At 34.1% G+C, this 19,947-nt stretch overlaps 1 protein-coding gene across 1 annotated transcript; it reads left to right on the top strand.

Moving 5' to 3' along the window:
• Positions 1 to 13,603: 13,603 nt before the first annotated feature.
• LOC145752627 (ER membrane protein complex subunit 4-like) lies at positions 13,604 to 14,586 on the top strand. The gene has a single exon (XM_082568930.1). It carries the CDS (start codon positions 13,704 to 13,706, stop codon positions 14,250 to 14,252), a length of 549 nt encoding a protein of 182 aa, XP_082425056.1. The 5' UTR covers positions 13,604 to 13,703; the 3' UTR covers positions 14,253 to 14,586.
• Positions 14,587 to 19,947: the final 5,361 nt, after the last annotated feature.

The raw sequence follows: 19,947 nt of genomic DNA, 5'->3' as shown, positions 1-19,947 counted from the left end.
TAACATTTTATTAATGTTATTTGGAAAACATGGTTATAGAAATACCTTCAATGTACTGGGATTTGTTAGGATTGTGGTTGGTGTTTTGGTGTTATCATCTGGCTCTGAAATCAAAGTTGGAACTGGCTTTTCTTGGGCAATAGTCTCATTACTCGCGGATTTGAGATCACTCGCTGGTTGCACAGAAGAGTCGTCATCAATTGATGAGTTTCCACAGCTTGAATTTTCTAACCATTCAATATCACTTGAATCCCATTCAATCAATAGTGACCCAGAATTTGCATCAATGACTGAAGCAGAATTTGCACCGTTGACTTGTGAATCATCTGTACCAACTAAAGACACATCCGGTACATTAGCAATGATGGGTGTTGTAGCAATATTAACTTCAAAATTGTTGTCAAATGCAGAATTTGCTTTGTTGACCTGTACATCATCTGTACTAACTTGAGACACATCCTGTAAATATATAACTTTTTATTAGAAACGTTTCATTAATGTTATTTAAAAAGCATGGTTGGAAACATACTTTCAATGTACTGGAATTTGTATGGATTGTGATTGGTGTTTTGATGTTATCATCTGGCTCTGAAATCAAAGTTGTAATTGGCTTTTCTTGGGCAATAGTCTTATTACTCGCGGATTTGAGACCACTCGCGGCTTGCACAGAAAAGTTGTCATTATTTGATTGGTTGCCAGAGCTTATATCTTCAACACCATGTTTGATTTCAGTACATTCCTAAGCATTAAATGGTTTTATTTATTTTGTAATTATCATTTATCAAAATCAAAACAGATTTTTAGACAACATTACAGTTAAAATTACCTTCAATGAGGCAAGAGCTTGATTGTCGTCAGTGATATCAAAAGTTACATCGTGTATATTAACAATGGTTGGTGTATGAGCAATATAAGCCTTTGATTGACCGTCATCAGAAGCAGAAGTTGCATCGTTAGCTTGTGCAAAATTAATGCCAACTTGAGACACATCCGGTATATTAACAATGATAGGTGTAATAGCAATAATAGCTTCTGATTTGCTGTTATCAGAAGCAGAATTTGCATCGTTGACTTGTACATCATCCGTACTAACTTGAGAAACATCCTGTAAATATATAATATTTCATTAATAACATTTAATTCTTGGCATTTAGACATCTTGTTAGAAAAATACCTTTAATGTACTTGGCTTTATAAGGATTGTGGTTGGTGTTTTGATGGGATTGTCTGGCTCTAAAATCAAAGTTGGAACGGGCTTTTCTTGGGCAATAGTCTCATTACTCGCAGATTTGAGACCACTCGCGGGTTGCGCAGAAAAGATGTCACTATTTGATACATTGCCAGAGCTTAAATCTTTAATACCTTTACCACCACTTAAATCCCAATCAGTTACTGGTAAGAACTTCTCCTCAGTAAGTACACAGCTACTAGGTTGTTTCTGAAATTAAAAACAAAATCGTCATATAAATTAGCATTGTGTTTGCTGTTGTAATGTTGTTATGGTCTAAAAAAGGTTAATTAGTGTTACCATTTCAAAAAGTTAAAGCAGTATTGAAGGTACTATTAGAATAAAAATAAAGTAGTTAAAAATTGTACCTTTAATAAGCATAACTGTCCTAGGTTCGCAGCTGGTGATTTAATGTTGTCATTACTCGCAGATTTGAGACCATTTCCAAACTCCAATTTGCTGTCATCAATATCAGAATTTGCATCTTTGGTTTGGACATCATTGGTACCAACTTGGGACACTTCTTGTATTGCCATGGTGGATGGTGTTGTATCGCCATGTTTGATTTTACTCTTCTTGCTAATTTTAGCAGTTTCAAAAGATGGTAACTTTTTTAATAACTGCTCAATTGCATTTGATTCCATTGCAGCAATCTGTCTAAGTTGTTCAGCTTTGGACAACTTTTTTTCTTCAAGTACTTGTGTTTTATAAGCTATGAATTTAGCAAGCAATCCAGTTGGAACAATAGGTTTTGGTTCACATGTTGCATTCTCAACACTTTCCTTTCTTGTAAGTGGTGGCATGGAGTTGATCTCATCAAGTTCTTTGGAAATCATTTGCTTGGTTTGCAAAATTGCACATTTGTCATCGTTGAATATTTTTAAATCCAAAACCATGGCTTTTTTATTCTCTTTGGTACGAGAACAAGCAGCATTATTTTCTTTAATTTCCTTTTTAACCTCATCATAAAGTGCCTTGGCAACATCCTTATTTTGTGAGGGAATATCAGGCAAGACTATTGGAGTAGTGCATTCTTTGTCGTCCAAGTCAACTTTAACTTTAGATTGGTCAGGATTCTCACTTGATTTGCTTGCCAAAGCTGGAGAAACAGACCTATCTGCATTGTTGTCAGCTTTTTCATCAGGAATTTTGGCAAAAGGTTTATCAATGGAACAGTTTGGTTTGGCATCTACTTCAGCAGAAGCGGTTTCATTCTTATTTTCAACTGCCCTATTAAGCAATCCCTCAACATAAGGTTTCAAGGAGGTTTCAATGAATACACTAGACAGCTCCTCTGTACAAGATTCAAAGGTATCGGTTGCATAATCATTACCAGATTGCAATGCACCTTTAGCAGATGTAACTAAAGGATTTTTAGGTTGGCATGACATGTCATCCGTGCAAGATTCGAAGGTGTCTGTTGCATATTCATTACTTGCAATTGTTGCAGATCCTGTGAAAGTGTTGGAATACTGCTCTTCCTGGATGCAGCTACAGTTTCCCATTTTCTTGGACTTCAGCAATTTAGTCTTAACAACCACAAATTCTTTAAGTGCAAAGTTTTGCAAAGTTGAAGACTTGCTGGAAGAATCATCTGTTATAGATTCAAAGGAGCTTGTGTAAGAATCTACAGTGATTGTCTCAGACTCAAAAGTATTAGTATAAGAATCTTTAACGGTTGATTGCTCCGACACAGACTCAAATGTTGTTGTGTAGGAGATTGCAGAATTCGGATTAGAAATAAAGTCTTTTGATGTAGTTTTACAGACTATTTTCTCACATTTAGTACTTTCCGGACTGCCATTTATACTGCCCGTTAGCTTAGAAACAGAGCCATCGGAGCTATTATTGGTTTCAACAATTAGTTGCCTAGAACTGTAACCATCTTTGTTGTCGTTAAAATCACCAGACGATAGATCAAAACTAGAACTTTTGGAGCTGTTGTGGCAACTGCTTGCAAGTTGTTCAGAATGGTAACCATCTTTAATGTTGTTGAAATCACCGGATGATTGATCAAAGTCAGAACTTTTGGGGCTGCTGTGGCAACTGCTTGCAAGTTGTTCAGAAAAAGAACTAACAGAGCTGTTATTGCAATCACTAATTAGTTGCTCAGAAATTGTACCATTAAAGCTGGTAATGTAATTGCTTGACAAGTTGTCAGAAATTGAACTATTTGTGCTGTTATCACATTTGTCAGCCAGTGGCTTAGAAATAGATTTATTAGAGCTGTTGATATTGTAAAAATCTCCGCTACTTTCACACTTGCCAATCACTTTTTTAGAAAGAGAAGTATCTTTGCTGCTCTTATGCTTTCTAGCTACTTTCCCAGAAGATTTATTAAAGCTGTTGTCAAAATTGGTAGGTATTTTCTTCAAATAAAAACTATCTGTGCTGCTCTGACTCTTGCTGTCTACATGCTCGGATATGGACTTATTGAAGTTGTTGTCGAAAGTATTTGGCATTTTGTTGGAGTAAAAACTATCTGTGCTGTTCTCACTCTTGCTAGCCAGTTGCTCAGAAATAGAATTAGTGGAGCTGTTGTTAAAACTATTTGGCATTTTCTTGGAGTAAAAAGTATCTGTGCTGCTTTTACTCTTGCTAGCCAGTTGCTCAGATGTTGGTTTCTTCTTTTCAACTTTTAGAAGTGAAACTGAACTATCAGTAACAGTTTGGACATCACCAGTTATATGTTCAGAAATTGAATTATCTGTTTTAATGCTGGAGTTATGACCCAACATTAACTTTTTCACTTTTGTTGCCTTCTCCTTACAGTTATCTACTATTTGCTCAGATATAGAACTTTCAGATGAGACTGCTTTAGTATTTTTATCACTTGTAAAACAAGATTTGAGTACTGCATCTGGTTTAAGTACAGCATCTGGTTTAGCTGGGGCAGGGACATTAATTGGTTGAAGCTCAGACATCAGATCATTACAATCACGTATGTTTAAATGGGGTAGATTCATGCGAGCCTTCATAATGGCCTTAAAACGGCTAGGAATACTCTTCTTTGGTTTAGCACCTTGGGGTAAATGGGTACTAGGAGCTTCCTTTTTTACCGTTTGAGACTTAGGTTTTAATGGTCTAGCTGGGGACCGTTTTAAAACTTCAGGCTTTGGGCAAACTGGCTTAGAAGGTGTAAGCTTTACATCTTTGATCGGTTTACGTGTTCTGGCAGGACTTGGCCTTTCAACTTTTGGTTTTGGACCAACTGGCTTAAACGGGGTAGCAAAAATTGATTTTAGAGCATTTGGTTTTGAACCAGCTGGTTTGGTTGGCTTAAAAAATCTTGCTCTAAAAGATTTTGGTTTTGGACCTACTGGCTTTACTGGTTTGGCAATAATAGGCTCTTGTACATTTGGTTGTAGATCAATTTGCTTAACTGGTCTAGCAGGACTAGGCCTTAGAACATTTGGTTTGGGCCCAACAGGCTTTGTTGGAATAGTAACTAGTTTGTTACTTTCTTTAGACTTTGATTCTTTAGGGTTACTCGGCCTTAAGTTGATTGGTCTATAAGGTTTAGCAAATGATAGCAGTAAATGAGGTGATTTGGCTGCCTTAGACAATTTTTTATCACCAGAAGCTATGGACGGGCCAGATTTAGACCCCTTTAACCCTGAAGCAATCTGGGGATCACTCCTAGATTCATTGGAAATGCCTGTTTTAGAATGGTAATCTGTAATACCAGTCGACTTAGAACCAGTAAGCCTAGCCACAGCATTTTTCATCTTTCTTGCAAAAATTTGCGCACTTGAAAGCTTGGTTGGTGGAGGTTTCGGGCTTTTATAAATGGTTGGTGCCTTACTTTTTGAGGCACAACCATCTGGCGATCTTGAATTAGGTGATACAGACCTCGCATTTTGTGCATTTGCATTAGCTTTGTCTTCAACTACTCTCTTTCCACCTGAATATTTAACAAAAAAAATTTTAACCTAGAAAATTTGATTCTACAAAAAAACTTTTAATTTAGGTAACATGTTTACTCAAAAAAAATTAGTACTATTTTACTTTTATTGACACAAATCCAACAACAAAATAGAATGTTAATGATAATATTTTCCTAATATGTAAAAACAAAAACTTTAAAAGCAAACCTGATACAAATCTCTTTGCTGATTTGGTCAACTCGGAATGCGTTAATCTACGCATTGCATCATCACCGTCTTTGGAGGTGATCTTTTTTGGCGCTCCACATGGTGATTCTTGTTTCTTAAATGTTCTTCTCACACCAAGTTTCTTAGGCGGTGCTCGAGCTACAGAAAAAGAGTTAATGGCTAAAAGGGATAACTCTTTGAAGTAAAAAATTGTTAAAATGAACATTTAAACCACAAAGTCAGGCTTGATCGCAGGTTTATTCATGTGCATTGGTTTACAAAGTTGTTATTTTATAATTTTCCAACTGAACAACAGTTTATACAAACGTGAAGCAAAGTAGTGGCTACAATAAACAGATTTTAGTTCCTAAATTTTTAAAACACTTACTGAAAGTCTGGTAACACGAAGAAAATCCATTTTCACCCTTCGGTAAAAAACTTTTTTTCATGAAATTAAAAGATTTTATACCTCCAGCTTTCTTTTCACCTGTACAATTAATAAACACTAGCTTATACCTCTTTTAAATATTATTACTTTACTAGTAAATGATTCAGTATAATCAGAGCTAAACTTTTACCTTTCTTCTCATCAATTTGTTTAACTGGACCCTTGATAGGCTGCAAATCTGCAAATATATTAGAACATTCTATCCCTTTAGATGGACCTTCAAGGAATGAATATTGATCATAGCATTTATTTGCTTCTGGTGCTGGCTTGATTGGTTTAGAAGGGGCCTTAATAGGTTGCAAATCGGCAAATATATTTCTACATTTAATTCCTGGAGATGGACCTTCCAGGAATGAACATTTTTCATAAGATTTGTTTGCTTCTAAAGGTGCTTTAACTGGTTTAGAAGGAGTCTTGATTGGTTGCAAAGCTGTAAATATATCATCGCTTTCGATTGCTTTAGATGGGCCCTTAAAGCCCTTAATTTCTGAAGGCTGGGTCTTGGTTTCTTTAGAAACAGCTTCAATTGGTTGCAAAGCTGTCATTAAGTCAATACATTCGATTGGTTTAGATGGACCACTAGAAAAGGAACTCTCTGAATGTGGTTTGGCGGCACCATCTATTGGTTGCAAAGCTGCCATTAAGTCAATACATTCGATTGGTTTAGATAGGCCACTAGAAAAGGAACTCTCTGAAGGTAGTTTGGCTGCACCATTTATTGGTTGCAAAGCTGCCATTAAGTCAACACATTCAATTGGTTTAGATGGACCACTAGAATAAGAACTCTCTGAAAGTGGTTTGGCTGCACCATCTATTGGTTGCAAAGCTGCCATTAAGTCAATACATTCGATTGGTTTAGATGGACCACTAGAAAAGGAACTCTCTGAATGTGGTTTGGCGGCACCATCTATTGGTTGCAAAGCTGCCATTAAGTCAATACATTCGATTGGTTTAGATAGGCCACTAGAAAAGGAACTCTCTGAAGGTAGTTTGGCTGCACCATTTATTGGTTGCAAAGCTGCCATTAAGTCAACACATTCAATTGGTTTAGATGGACCACTAGAATAAGAACTCTCTGAAAGTGGTTTGGCTGCACCATCTATTGGTTGCAAAGCTGCCATTAAGTCAATACATTCGATTGGTTTAGATGGACCACTAGAAAAGGAACTCTCTGAATGTGGTTTGGCGGCACCATCTATTGGTTGCAAAGCTGCCATTAAGTCAATACATTCGATTGGTTTAGATAGGCCACTAGAAAAGGAACTCTCTGAAGGTAGTTTGGCTGCACCATTTATTGGTTGCAAAGCTGCCATTAAGTCAACACATTCAATTGGTTTAGATGGACCACTAGAATAAGAACTCTCTGAAAGTGGTTTGGCTGCACCATCTATTGGTTGCAAAGCTGCCATTAAGTCAATACATTCGATTGGTTTAGATGGACCACTAGAAAAGGAACTCTCTGAATGTGGTTTGGCTGCACCATTTATTGGTTGCAAAGCTGCCATTAAGTCAACACATTCAATTGGTTTAGATGGACCACTAGAATAAGAACTCTCTGAAAGTGGTTTGGCTGAACCATCTATTGGTTGCAAACCTGCCATTAAGTCAACACAATCAATTAGTTTAGATGGACCACTAGAATAAGAACTCTCTGAAAGTGGTTTGGCTGCACCATCTATTGGTTGCAAAGCTGTTATTAAGTCAACACATTCAATTGGTTTAGATGGACCACTAGAATAAGAACTCTCTGAAAGTGGTTTGGCTGAACCATCTATTGGTTGCAAACCTGCCATTAAGTCAACACAATCAATTGGTTTAGATGGACCACTTGAATAAGAACTCTCTGAAGGTGGTTTGGCTGCACCATCTGTTGGTTGCAAAGCTGCCATTAAGTCAACACAATCAATTGGTTTAGATGGACCACTTGAATAAGAACTCTCTGAAAGTGATTTGGCTGCACCATCTATTGGTTGCAAAGCTGCCATTAAGTCAACACATTCAATTGGTTTAGTTGGACCACTAGAATAAGAACTCTCTGAAAGTGGTTTGGCTGCACCATCTATTGGTTGCAAAGCTGCCATTAAGTCAACACATTTAATTGGTTTGGATGGACCACTTGAATAAGAACTCTCTGAAAGTGGTTTGGCTGCACCATATATTGGTTGCAAAGCTGTTATTAAGTCAACACATTCAATTGGTTTAGATGGACCACTAGAATAAGAACTATCTAAAAGTGGTTTGGCTGCACCATCTATTGGTTGTAAAGCCGCCATTAAGTCAACACATTCAATTGGTTTAGACGGCCCACTTGAATAAGAACTCTCTGAAAGTGGTTTGGCTGCACCATCTATTGGTTGCAAAGCTGCCATTAAGTCAACACATTCAATTGGTTTAGATGGACCACTAGAATAAGAACTCTCTGAAGGTGGTTTGGCTGGGCCACCTATTGGTTGTAAAGCTGCCATTAGGTCAATACATGCAATTGGTTTAGATGAACCACTTAAAATAGAACTCTCTGGAGGTGGTTTGGCTGGGCCATCTATTGGTTGTAAAGCTACCATCAAATCAGGACATTCAATTGGTTTAGATGGACCACTCAAAACAGAACTCTCTGGAGGTGGTTTGGCTGGACCTTCTAAGGGCTGCAAAGCTGTCATTAAGTCAATACGTGCAATTGGTTTAGACGAACCACTTGAATAAGAACTCTCTGGAGGTGGTTTGGCTGGGCCATCTATTGGTTGTAAAGCTACCATCAAATCAGGACATTCAATTGGTTTAGATGGACCACTCAAAACAGAACTCTCTGGAGGTGGTTTGGCTGGACCTTCTAAGGGCTGCAAAGCTGTCATTAAGTCAATACGTGCAATTGGTTTAGACGAACCACTTGAATAAGAACTCTCTGAAGGTGGTTTGGCTGGGCCACCTATTGGTTGTAAAGTTGCCATTAAGTCAGGACATCCATTTGGTTTAGATGGACCACTCAAAATAGAACTCTCTGGAGGTGGTTTGGCTTGGCCATCTATTGGTTGTAAAGCTGCCATCAAATCAGGACATTCAATTGGTTTAGATGGACCACTAGAATAAGAACTCTCTGAAAGTGGTTTGGCTGAACCATCTATTGGTTGTAAAGCTGCCATCAAATCAGGACATTCAATTGGTTTAGATGGACCACTAGAATAAGAACTCTCTGAAGGTGGTTTGGCTGGGCCATCTATTGGTTGTAAAGTTGCCATTAAGTCAGGACATCCATTTGGTTTAGATGGACCACTCAAAATAGAACTCTCTGGAGGTGGTTTGGCTTGGCCATCTATTGGTTGTAAAGCTGCCATCAAATCAGGACATTCAATTGGTTTAGATGGACCACTAGAATAAGAACTCTCTGAAAGTGGTTTGGCTGGGCCATCTAAGGGTTGCAAAGCTGTCATTAGGTCAATACGTGCAATTGGTTTAGATGGACCACTTAAAATAGAACTCTCTGGAGGTGGTTTGGCTTGACCATCTATTGGTTGCAAAACTGCCATTAAGTCAACACATTTAATTGGTTTAGATGGACCACTTGAATAAGAACTCTCTGAAGGTGGTTTGGCAGGGCCATCTATTGGTTGTAAAGCTGCCATTAAGTCAGGACATTCAATTGGTTTAGATGGACCACTGGAGTTAGAACTCTGTAGAGATGGTTTGACTTGGCCATCTATTGGTTGCAAATTTAATAATAAGTCATCACATTCAATTGGTTTGGATGAACCATAAGAGTGGGAAAGCTGTGTTGAATGTTTAGAGATTTTACGAGTAGATAAGACAATTGTCTTCGTTCCAGCAAGTTTCAAAGGTTGAACATTTATCTTTTGCCTTTCTTCACTTTCGGATTTCTTTAAATCATTTTCCTTAAATGTATAAATTTTAAGTTAATAAAAATCGTCCTTTTAACAAAAAACTTCTCTTCACCGCAGTTAACAATTTAGTATCTTACCACAACAACGTTCTTTTTTTTAACAACTATAATAGGAGTATCTATGCTACTCGTTGTGTCAGAGTTATCCGCGGAAGAATCTTCCAGCTCATCTTCTTTAGAGGAATCTGACACATAAGTAATATCTGAAATTCAAAACATATATTAAACTTAAACAGTTTTAGGTTCACTAAGCAACCCTTTGTTGTATAAAAGCAACTGTAAGTAAAAGTTTAAATAGAATATTTTGTTTTTGCAATTTATATAATTTGATTAAACAAAACTAAACCAACCTGGTATTGAAGCTTCGGTAGCAGAACCAACACGATGTCCCAGATCAACTGTGTTGCATAACAGCACCCACTTATCCCTCTCACACTTTGGTTTCTTTTTCCTATCACGAATTTGTTGCCAATATCTTAAGAGAGGAGTGGTCATTATCACTCGCTTGATTCGGGGCAAAATGATACAGGTACTCTCGTGGTCGGCAAACTGACAATCGATTCCGAGCCCGAAGTCTGCTCTAAAGTAATCAGAACCTACTTCTGATAATATGCTACCATCATCGCCGGATTCCGTTCCTTTCAAGACCTGTTTATCATCGATTTTTCTTTTTGAAAATCTCCAGTACTCGCATCTTGGAGGGATTTTCTTATAGGCTGGCACATTAATCACCATGCCAAACTCTGGTCTAAATTGCTCTGGCACACCAGGCTTAATTCTTTGATACCGATGGGTGAGAAGTCTGACACGCTGTTGCAAGTATGACTCCAAGTACTGTTCTTGCCTACGAACATCTAACAAATAAACATCAATTAATTAACGAAAAAAATTTTAACACGGGTTAAAATTTAACAGTGCTTTACAAAAATGTATATTATTTAATCCTTAAACTTTGTATAAATTTACAAAACAAACTTGTTTAAAATTTGTTTTAAAGCTAGCAAAACAGCAAACCTGAATCTAACAGAATGCGTCTCATTGCAGCTTTTCCTTTTTCAAGCTAAATAAAACAAAATTCTTTTTAAAAAAAGCACATTGATTTTCGGTAAAAAAATATTAAAGCTTTTAACATTTAGTATAAATGTGAAATATAAAAACAAGTAAGGTTTAAACCACTAAAATACTGTGTGCGCCATAAGCATAATACAAACAAGCCCACCCATAAATCTCTACCATCGACTTTCTTTTCTTTCATCCAGGGATGTCTTAAGATTTTATCAGTGGTCAAACGGTTGTCTGGGTCATAACACATAAGCCTACTGATAAGATCTGCGCAATCTGTACAAAAACATCATGAATAGTATAAACATACCATTTTAAAGGTTTTCAATAATAACTTACCCCTAGTTATTCCTATAGGCATTTTGTAAGTGGGTTTTGTGGGTTGCGTGAAAAGGGCGCGAAAATCAGCCATTTTCTTACCACGAAATGGATATTTGCCACCCGAGACCATGATAAACAATATCACACCTCTAAAAAAGGTAAAATTGTTTAAACAAATAAAATGATATTATTAATTTTAATGTATATTGGTGTAAACAGTTAGTCTGTAATAAAAACAATTCGCATTACAATATCATGCAATTAAAAATAACTTACAAGGACCATAAGTCTACTCTACAACTGCCACAGTCATAACCCTCCTCTCGACGAAAATATTCTGGAGCCATGGTGGATGGAGTACCACAGAGTGTCATTGGATAGTTCTTGCTTTTGCCATGCTCCGTGGTATAGGTAGCAAACCCAAAATCAGCTAGTTTAATTTCACCATCTGGCATCATAAGAACGTTGTCCAGTTTGAGGTCACTGTATAAATGCATAAAAAAGTATTTAAACTAATCGCCACTCGGTCTAGGAAATGTTTTAAGTAAAATCAAGACAACACATAAGAATTGGTTCCTTACAGAACATAGATGAAAATAAGTAATTGACTTGTGCTTTCTATAATTAAAATACGTCATATGTTAGTTTTTCACAAAAAAGTTATTTAATTAAACATACCGATGGGCAAAACCGCTCTGATGGAGGGAGTCAACTGCAAGCACAATCTGTTTAAACACGGATTTGGCATTAACCTCGTCGCATTTCACATACCGTGCGGAATTTACTCCTCTTTCCATCACAAAAAATACTCGTTTGTGCGAAATAAATGTTTCGAACAACCAAATCTTTAAAAAAACAAACACGTTAGTAAAAACAAACACGTCGGTAAAAACGCGCGATGAGCTTTACTTTAGCATACATTCCAACTTAAGTAATCTATACTAACGCATGTTATTTAGTTATGTAAGTATTAAACAAAAAAAATGGCATTGATACTTACAAAAAAAGGCTTTCCAAAAAAACTATTCATAACACCTGCTTCCGTGGGGAGATATTTAGCGCATTTTGTTACAAAATTCTTTCCCAAGTCCAGGTAAATAATTTTTATGGCAACCTGTTTAAAATAGGTAGGTACCTGATTAAATAAAGTAACCCCTAAAATACCTGCAGTATAAATAAAGTAAAATCAACTGAAGAAACACGCCATGATACATTATACGCATTGTTTATACGATTAGAGTTGACAACGTAATTGCGTAACTACTGTATTTAGCCTATAGGCTTGTAGACCACTAGAAGTTTTTATCCCCATAGCCTACCAAGCCTAATAATTAGATATTTTAATTAATAATACCCGTTTTCCACTTTATTTCAACATGCGGTAAATTACCACGGCACTACCTTTTATATAAATAACTATCCACTATTTTATTGCATTGGGAAAACAACTTAAACTGTAACTTATTTCTGTACTTAAACTATAGCTGTCTATCTAACAACACGGTATGTTGTGGTGTCGGTAATCAAATTTCTGCATTTAAATTTAGAAATAAAACTAGCAAAAGTAAGTAGGCTGCACGCTTTGTAAATATAACATGGTAAATAACACTGCAGCACTGTAAAACTACTGATCTATCTTCATACCTTAAAGTTTTCATCGCGATTAGCCAACAAGGCTATCTTGCGATTTTTTTTAATTCGCTCAGGCGACGCTAATCCTACAAAAACGCGTCCTTGAGCTCCTCCGCCTAAAAACTGATCTGTCAACCTGTAACCATGAAGAAGACAAGCTGTTTTCTCAGTTTCCGTTGGTGTTTTTAACGTCATTTTGGATATTTTTCTAACTACATCTGATATCGTTTAGATAAACTTTCCAAAATAAATAAATTAAATTTTTAAATATTTTCAGTTCAGAGGTAGTTAGTATTGATGTAACAATGGTCGTTTAAATTGTAATAAGGAATGAAATAATGGAATTGTTAGGTCGTACATTTTTTAACTGTATACAGTTATATAAAAATTAAGCATAATTTAATCACAAAATTAAAAATTTTTGTTCCATATCGTTTTAACGCTACTAATCCTAACGTTACAAATTTATATATTAACATTTTTATACACGAAAGATTGAATTTTCCAAAGTTAGTTAAATAATTATAATAACAGACATTAATTTTGTTTAACAACATTATTTGCTAATATGATTCGTTTTTTAAATTCTAACCCGTTTGCATGTTGTTTTGGCAATATTTGGAAACCCGTTTATTCCCCCCTATTAGTCGTGATGGGAAAGCATGAAATGAGTGTTAATAAAATTAAAAAAAATTATGGTAATATAAACAGAAGGGTGCCGTTATGTTTAAAGTTAAAAACCGTTTTTGCATAGTTTGTCCAGATTTTAACCAAATTTACTGCTGTAAAAATAGTTTACCCAACAAAAAAACAATCTGACAATTTAATTTTTAGAATTTCGAAATATTTTTGTCATTGTCATTTAGTCATTTGATTTAAGCAGTTTTGTAAACCTTCTGACCTTGGTTTCTTATATTTCAGGTTATTAGAACTAAGATAAAATTGTGTGTTAAGTTACAACTGCGCTATTAACTGTCCTTTTTGATAAAAATAAAACTTTGTCGACTTGTCTACACAATTATTGCAATGCATTCAAACACAATGATGGTTAAAAATAAAAAAGTAAAAAGAGACAAATGGGCTCTTGACGTAACGTCGGGACAAAAACGAGAAGCAAAAACTGATTTATCCTCTCCTCCGGGTTACAATCCCCAAGTCACAAGTATTGCAAAAGCCGGAAGAAGAACAGAAGATGAGGATTCCCACTCCAATTTAGTAAACAAAAAAGCATGGGATATTGCTCTGGCACCAATTAAAGGCTTACCAATGAATGTATTTATAATGTATATGTCGGGAAACACCATATCAATCTTTCCTATAATGATGGTAGGCATGATGTTTTTTAGACCAATACAAGCGTTAATGGCAATTCGTGCCACAATGAAGATGCTGGAACGATCAACCCAGTACATCCTACAAACTCTGGTTTACATGCTTGGTAATTTTATGGCAGTTGGGTTAGCCGTTTATAAGTGTAACAGCATGGGTTTGTTACCAACTCATGCCTCCGACTGGCTGTCCTTTGCTTCACCTTTGCACAGAATGGAGTATGTTGGTGGGGGAATGACACTCTAACATATTTTTGATTTCAACTTGTTGCTGCTTATTCTTATGTGGGATTGATTGCAATTTAATTAAATTCCTCACATTGTTGTGCTTTTTTAGGTTGTTGTTAAAAAGAGATTTTAAAAATTAAACTTATAACTTAGGACCTAATATTTATGTAAAATTATTTATTGTTTAGCTTAAGGGCTTTGTGAAAATAAAGACTGGGCTATGTATCATATTTTGTAATACAGCTTTGAATAAATACTTTCTACCTTGGTAATATTGTTATCGAACCTATTTTAATTATTTCATTTAATAATATTGGATTGCGTAAATAAATCTGTTTTAATACAAACTGTTAATAAACAAATGATCAATTTAAAATTTACACAATATATTTAACAAAATTCAGTCCTTTATATTGTGTTTTTGAACTAAAAATACTATTTGTATAAAAATAGACTTTAAAAACAAAAAAAGGTTGAGTAATTAGACATAATTAATTTTTTCATTACCCAATGATTTATCATTAGTTTTTAAATAAATAAAACTCTGACAGAAAATTGTAGATCTTTATTAGAAATATAATTTCAACGTCAAAATTCAAACAAAAAAAGTAACGTTATAGTAAAAAAAAGTAACGTTACAGTTTAAGCAATCCTACAAAATTATTAATATTTTATGAGGTATTAATAAAAGTGTTGCGACAATTGGACATTTTTAAAAGCCGATCGAAAAGGTAGATATTTTCACAGTCGATTTTTTGTATTCTATAAAAATAACAAACAAATAAAGTACATTAAATATTAATAGGCGACTTGCCGTATTCGTACAGTTTTTCAGGTCACGCGAAGCTAATATTTTAGGCTAAACAGCATTTGGCACTGCAATATTTCTTATCTGGTTGTTGTTCAGATTGGGCGTATCAACTAAATAACAAAAGAAATATGTGAGTATTTACTTAATTTTACCCTTAAAAATTAATAAAAAAAGGAAATTTTATATCTAATCAAAAAAATGTACCAAAGTTATGCTCATGTTTAATAAAGTTAAAAAAAATCAATGCGCAAACAACGATAACAAAAAACTTAAACAATTTTTGGTTAAAAAACAAATAGTTAAACAATTTTAAAAGTTTTAAATCTTACTTGTTTGCACAGATATGCGATGTGACGATTCTTCAGCAGTTTGGGAAATCTTTCTAAATAATCTTTTTGCCATGATACAAAGTTGTTTACGGAATTTCTTATCTCCAAAGCTGTAGATGTGCACGTTTAAAAATCTATAAAAAAAAGGTATTGTTACTAGAAATTAAATGCGCAAAAATAATATCGTTTTTAACATTCTTGAACTAGTTAACTAACCCATTTGCAGAAGCAACGTTGAAAAAAATGATAAACCAGACTCTAGATTCCTCACAAACAACTAATCCTCGGTATATCAGGATAATTAAAACGGCAATGGGCACTAAATTTATAAAGTTTGTGTAAATATTTATACTAAAACTTAAATTCAAATTAAGAAATATAAGTATTGTGTTATAAAAAGTTTACTTAATTACTTACAGACTGCTAGATCAAATGCAAGCTGCAGCAACCCAAACTTTTTAAAAAGTTTTATTTCGAATTTAATGGCGCGCTTTCTGGAAATATTTTCGTTGCGAAGTCGACGTGAGTTTCGCATTCTTAGGCTGGATAAATAGCAAGTTCCAGTCGTAAGTACAACCTGAAAATAGGTCGCTATTTAAATACTAAAAAATATAAATTTTAACCAACAAATTTTGTTTAACACAAGGGCGCAAGTTTGCCTTCTTAAGTTATTTGGGCGCAGTCGACCTTTTTGTCTAGTTAAGGGTTTACTGATTTTTTGTGTTAACTCTTGTTTATATTAATAAAATACAGCTACACTTTGGGGTAAAATTTATAATGATGTTAAAACTGTACATTGCGTAAATATTTACCATGACGACAAAAGGTAAAAGCACGAAGAAAACAGCACAAAATATCTCTGGATGAAATCCTATGTGTTTATTTGCTTCATTTGCTGACACGTAAGTTGGAATATAACGGTAAATGTCGTATCGAAACGTATATTGGAAATCATCAGGAAACCAAGCTAAACAATAAGGAAATATTAAAAAACTTTTGTTTTTTTGAACTTAGTTCTTTTGTTTTTTCGAACTTATTTTAAATTGAATATGCTGTAATAATATTTAGCCTGTGTGGCCTATAGTTAAAATATTATCGTATTAAGCACCTGGTACTGTTGAACAAAGAACTCCAAACACCCATAGCAACGCAATGTGACATAACACCGTTCGATCTCGCTGAGCACGGTACCAAAACGGCCATTTTACTGCGCAGAACCTTTGCGCAGACATGTACATTAAATGGTATATGGAGATCCCATAGGAAAATAACAGAAACGTTCCGCCAATCACAGAAATTGTGCTGCCACGTGACTCACTCGCCGATATTGCAACTTCTTCGGCCGTTGCACCGAGTGACCAAAAAACTCCCGGAACAGCAACTACGAGTAAGTATATACCTGAAAATACATTTCAAAAATCAGATTGGCAATTTTTACTTAACAACATCGCAACCTTAACTTTGCTTAATTGTGTGGACTATGTATACTTTACGTTTCTTTAAAATATGAACATTAAAAGTAATAAGAGGTTAGGCAATACCATAAAAATAATAAGTTATTAAAATTTTCCGAAGTTACACAAGATCCATATATAAAAAAAACGTTTTTTTTCTGCATTTTATCAATGAGATAGGCTATTGGTAATTGTATTAAAATTACAACATTAAACTATTTGACTTTTCTCTATACGTTGCTACTAATCTAAGCTTTAGCATAGTGTTTAACATATAATGATAATAACGTTTCTTTTTTCTTGGTATCAAAGCGTAGGCTGCATTACCTTTAAAACTTAAAACTATAGTGGCGAAATAATTAGTTGATTAACATTCCAATACGCGTCAGATCTTAATGAGAAGCTCGTGTTGCAAATGTATGAGTCGTGGCCATAATTATAAAAAACGCCTTTCTTAAAAATGCAGTTGATTTAAATTTAAACTTACCACAAAGTATATCGGCGATTGACAGTGAACCTTTAATATATTCGTGTTTAGTTCTGTGGGACTTCTTGCATAGAACAACTGACAGAAACACTAACATGTTTCCGAAAATGCAGACAAGGGATAGCACAAACAAGAAAAACAAAAACAACTCAGCCCGCCATGTTCTGTAAAAAGTTAAATATATATTTAAATAGTTTAACGTGACTATATTTTAAAGGCGTCAATATTAAGTGACTAAGCGTTTTCTGGACTGATTAAAGCCTAATTATAACGCTTGGGGGTATGTATAAAACAAGTTTTCATCAAGTACGAAACTATGTATTTATGCAAAGTCTTATCAATTAGAAAAATTATTTATTTTATAACACTACAAAATAAATAGCAAAAGGTATAAGATGTTTTTATGTAAGTTTTTAACTTTAAGTTATAGTAAACATTTAATTTTACTTACTGGCAGGCTTCACAATCTCTGAGTTTTGTGTTTCGACATTTAACAAAGTAATCGACATCGCAAAATAAAGGTCTCGAACAGGAATGTACGGTATTCTCGGCTAAAGCACTTTTGTTCATATTAATTCTTTGGTTTTTTTCTTTTAATTTTATATATTACATATAACTAAAAACCTAAACATTAAAAAAACAAAAAATTACCTTTTAAGCTACTTAATTTAAATTAGTTATCTTTAAATATCTCTTCTAATATTGCAAAACGCTGTAACCTATTTATTTGACGTACAAAATAAAAAAAATAAGGTGCCAGTCAAATGCAATATATTTATCTAAACAAGTCGTTTAACTTTGACTGTCAATTATAATGTTTCGTCACTCACCTTTTTTTATGCAGTGCAACCTCGAAACCACTTTCTCATAAACTTGGCTGACTTTAGATAAAGGACTTGTCTTTAAACAATACCAATATAGCCTGATCGTGTACTACCGTAGAAAAAAACGTTTTTACAAAGAACCTTTCTTCAAATTAGAAATTTAATAAGCACCTTCAATTTGTTTATCAGAAATCGCTTTAATAAGGTTTACCATTTACAAGAAAAAACTAATGACTCTTTCCCACTATATAATTAACATAAACAATTGGTTAGGTCGTGTATGAATTATAACCATATTCCAAAACGAGTCAAAACTTTTTTTTGCGTCAGTCAAAATTTGCGTCATCTATATTTCAAAATTTGGTTTTAAAATAATAAATAAACAAAGTATTTTTAAAAAGTCTTTTAAATTAAAAAAAAAAACTTTTGTTAACAGTTTTTGTTATGTTACAACATTTAGAAACAAATTTAACACATTAATAATTTAAAGAAATATAATCTTAAAATTTTGCGCCACTTCTAAGTCTTAGGCCAACTGGTAAACCCATTAAATTCTAAATAAATAAAAAAAGCAAAAAATATTTTAAAATAAACGATTCAGCTTCAACCTGATTAATTGATACATTCATTTACTTTGATTTTGGTTTATATATAAAATATCACATGACTAAATATCCGGTCATACCCGGAGCCATAATTTCCCCTTTTAATTCTTTGGTTGTTTGGACTATTTATATTTCATCATTATGTCTGACCGTAAGTTTTGATGTTTTAAAACATATGTTCCGCTTATATAAGATAATTCTAAAAATAATGTGTTGCCCATAACATATGTTCTACCTTTTAATATCATATCAATAAAACTATTTTTGTTGTGGCTCATAATCACCAACCCAGGAAACGCCACTTGGGCTCCACCGTGCGGCTTCCGAATTCCTAAAAAAAATGCCGAAACTCCGATTGAATCAGTACAACGAAAGATAAAAATAGAAAAAGGAAAATAAATTACCCCAAATGAATGTATTTTAAACTATTTGTCTACATTTTAATTTTCCAAAATCTAAATCTGGTTTAAAAATGGTCGAAATTTTGGAGCCGTTGTTTCACATTCGAAAGAAATCTTCCCAGGCGGGATTTCTCTGAACTATTACATCATAAAACGCTATAAAGTGGCGAGAACAAGCCCTATTTAAAAATTTTAATCCGAAAAAGATCTAAAATTAGTTTAACGTTTTTCCAAAGATTCCAAAGTCACGGTGTTTTCGTATGACGACATACAAGTCCGAAGAATTCTGGAAAACTTTGTTATATAACTCTTTTTTGTTTATAGAAAATGATACATGATTGAACACAAGAAATGGGCGTGTACAAACAAATACAAAGAATTTATTAAGTCGCGCCTGATAATGGACAATGGGATTTTTGAAAGATTACTATACATTTATTTTGAACCAAGTGTCAAAAGTTAATACTTTATGTTAATAAGCGATACAAAGGACTTCCGTAAAATCTGTTCAAGCTAAAAAAAGAAATGACTTTATAACTAATTTGAATACTAAAAATTTTTAGAATAAACTTTGTATTTATTATTAAGTTCTCCAAACTTTTTAATAAGTTGCCTTTAAATAAATAAAGAAGAACTAGGCAAAATATTTGGAGTTAGCTTACTTGATTGGAGATATTTTGTCTTCATATTTTCGACGTTGTAATTTTGGAAAGATTTTTTTACTTTTAGATATGTGTTTAATTTATGTTCAATCATTAAACCACAGAAATGTTCTATTAATAATACATGAGTAATATATAAGT

Source organism: Corella eumyota, chromosome 5 (assembly GCF_963082875.1).
Source record: "Corella eumyota chromosome 5, kaCorEumy4.1, whole genome shotgun sequence".
Taxonomy (NCBI): domain Eukaryota; kingdom Metazoa; phylum Chordata; class Ascidiacea; order Phlebobranchia; family Corellidae; genus Corella; species Corella eumyota.
This window is presented reverse-complemented; position numbering and strand designations above follow the sequence as displayed.

Excerpts from the sequence above, each read along its gene's own strand:
- LOC145752627 (XM_082568930.1), top strand. The coding sequence starts at position 13,704 with ATGCATTCAAACACAATGATGGTTAAAAATAAAAAAGTAAAAAGAGAC.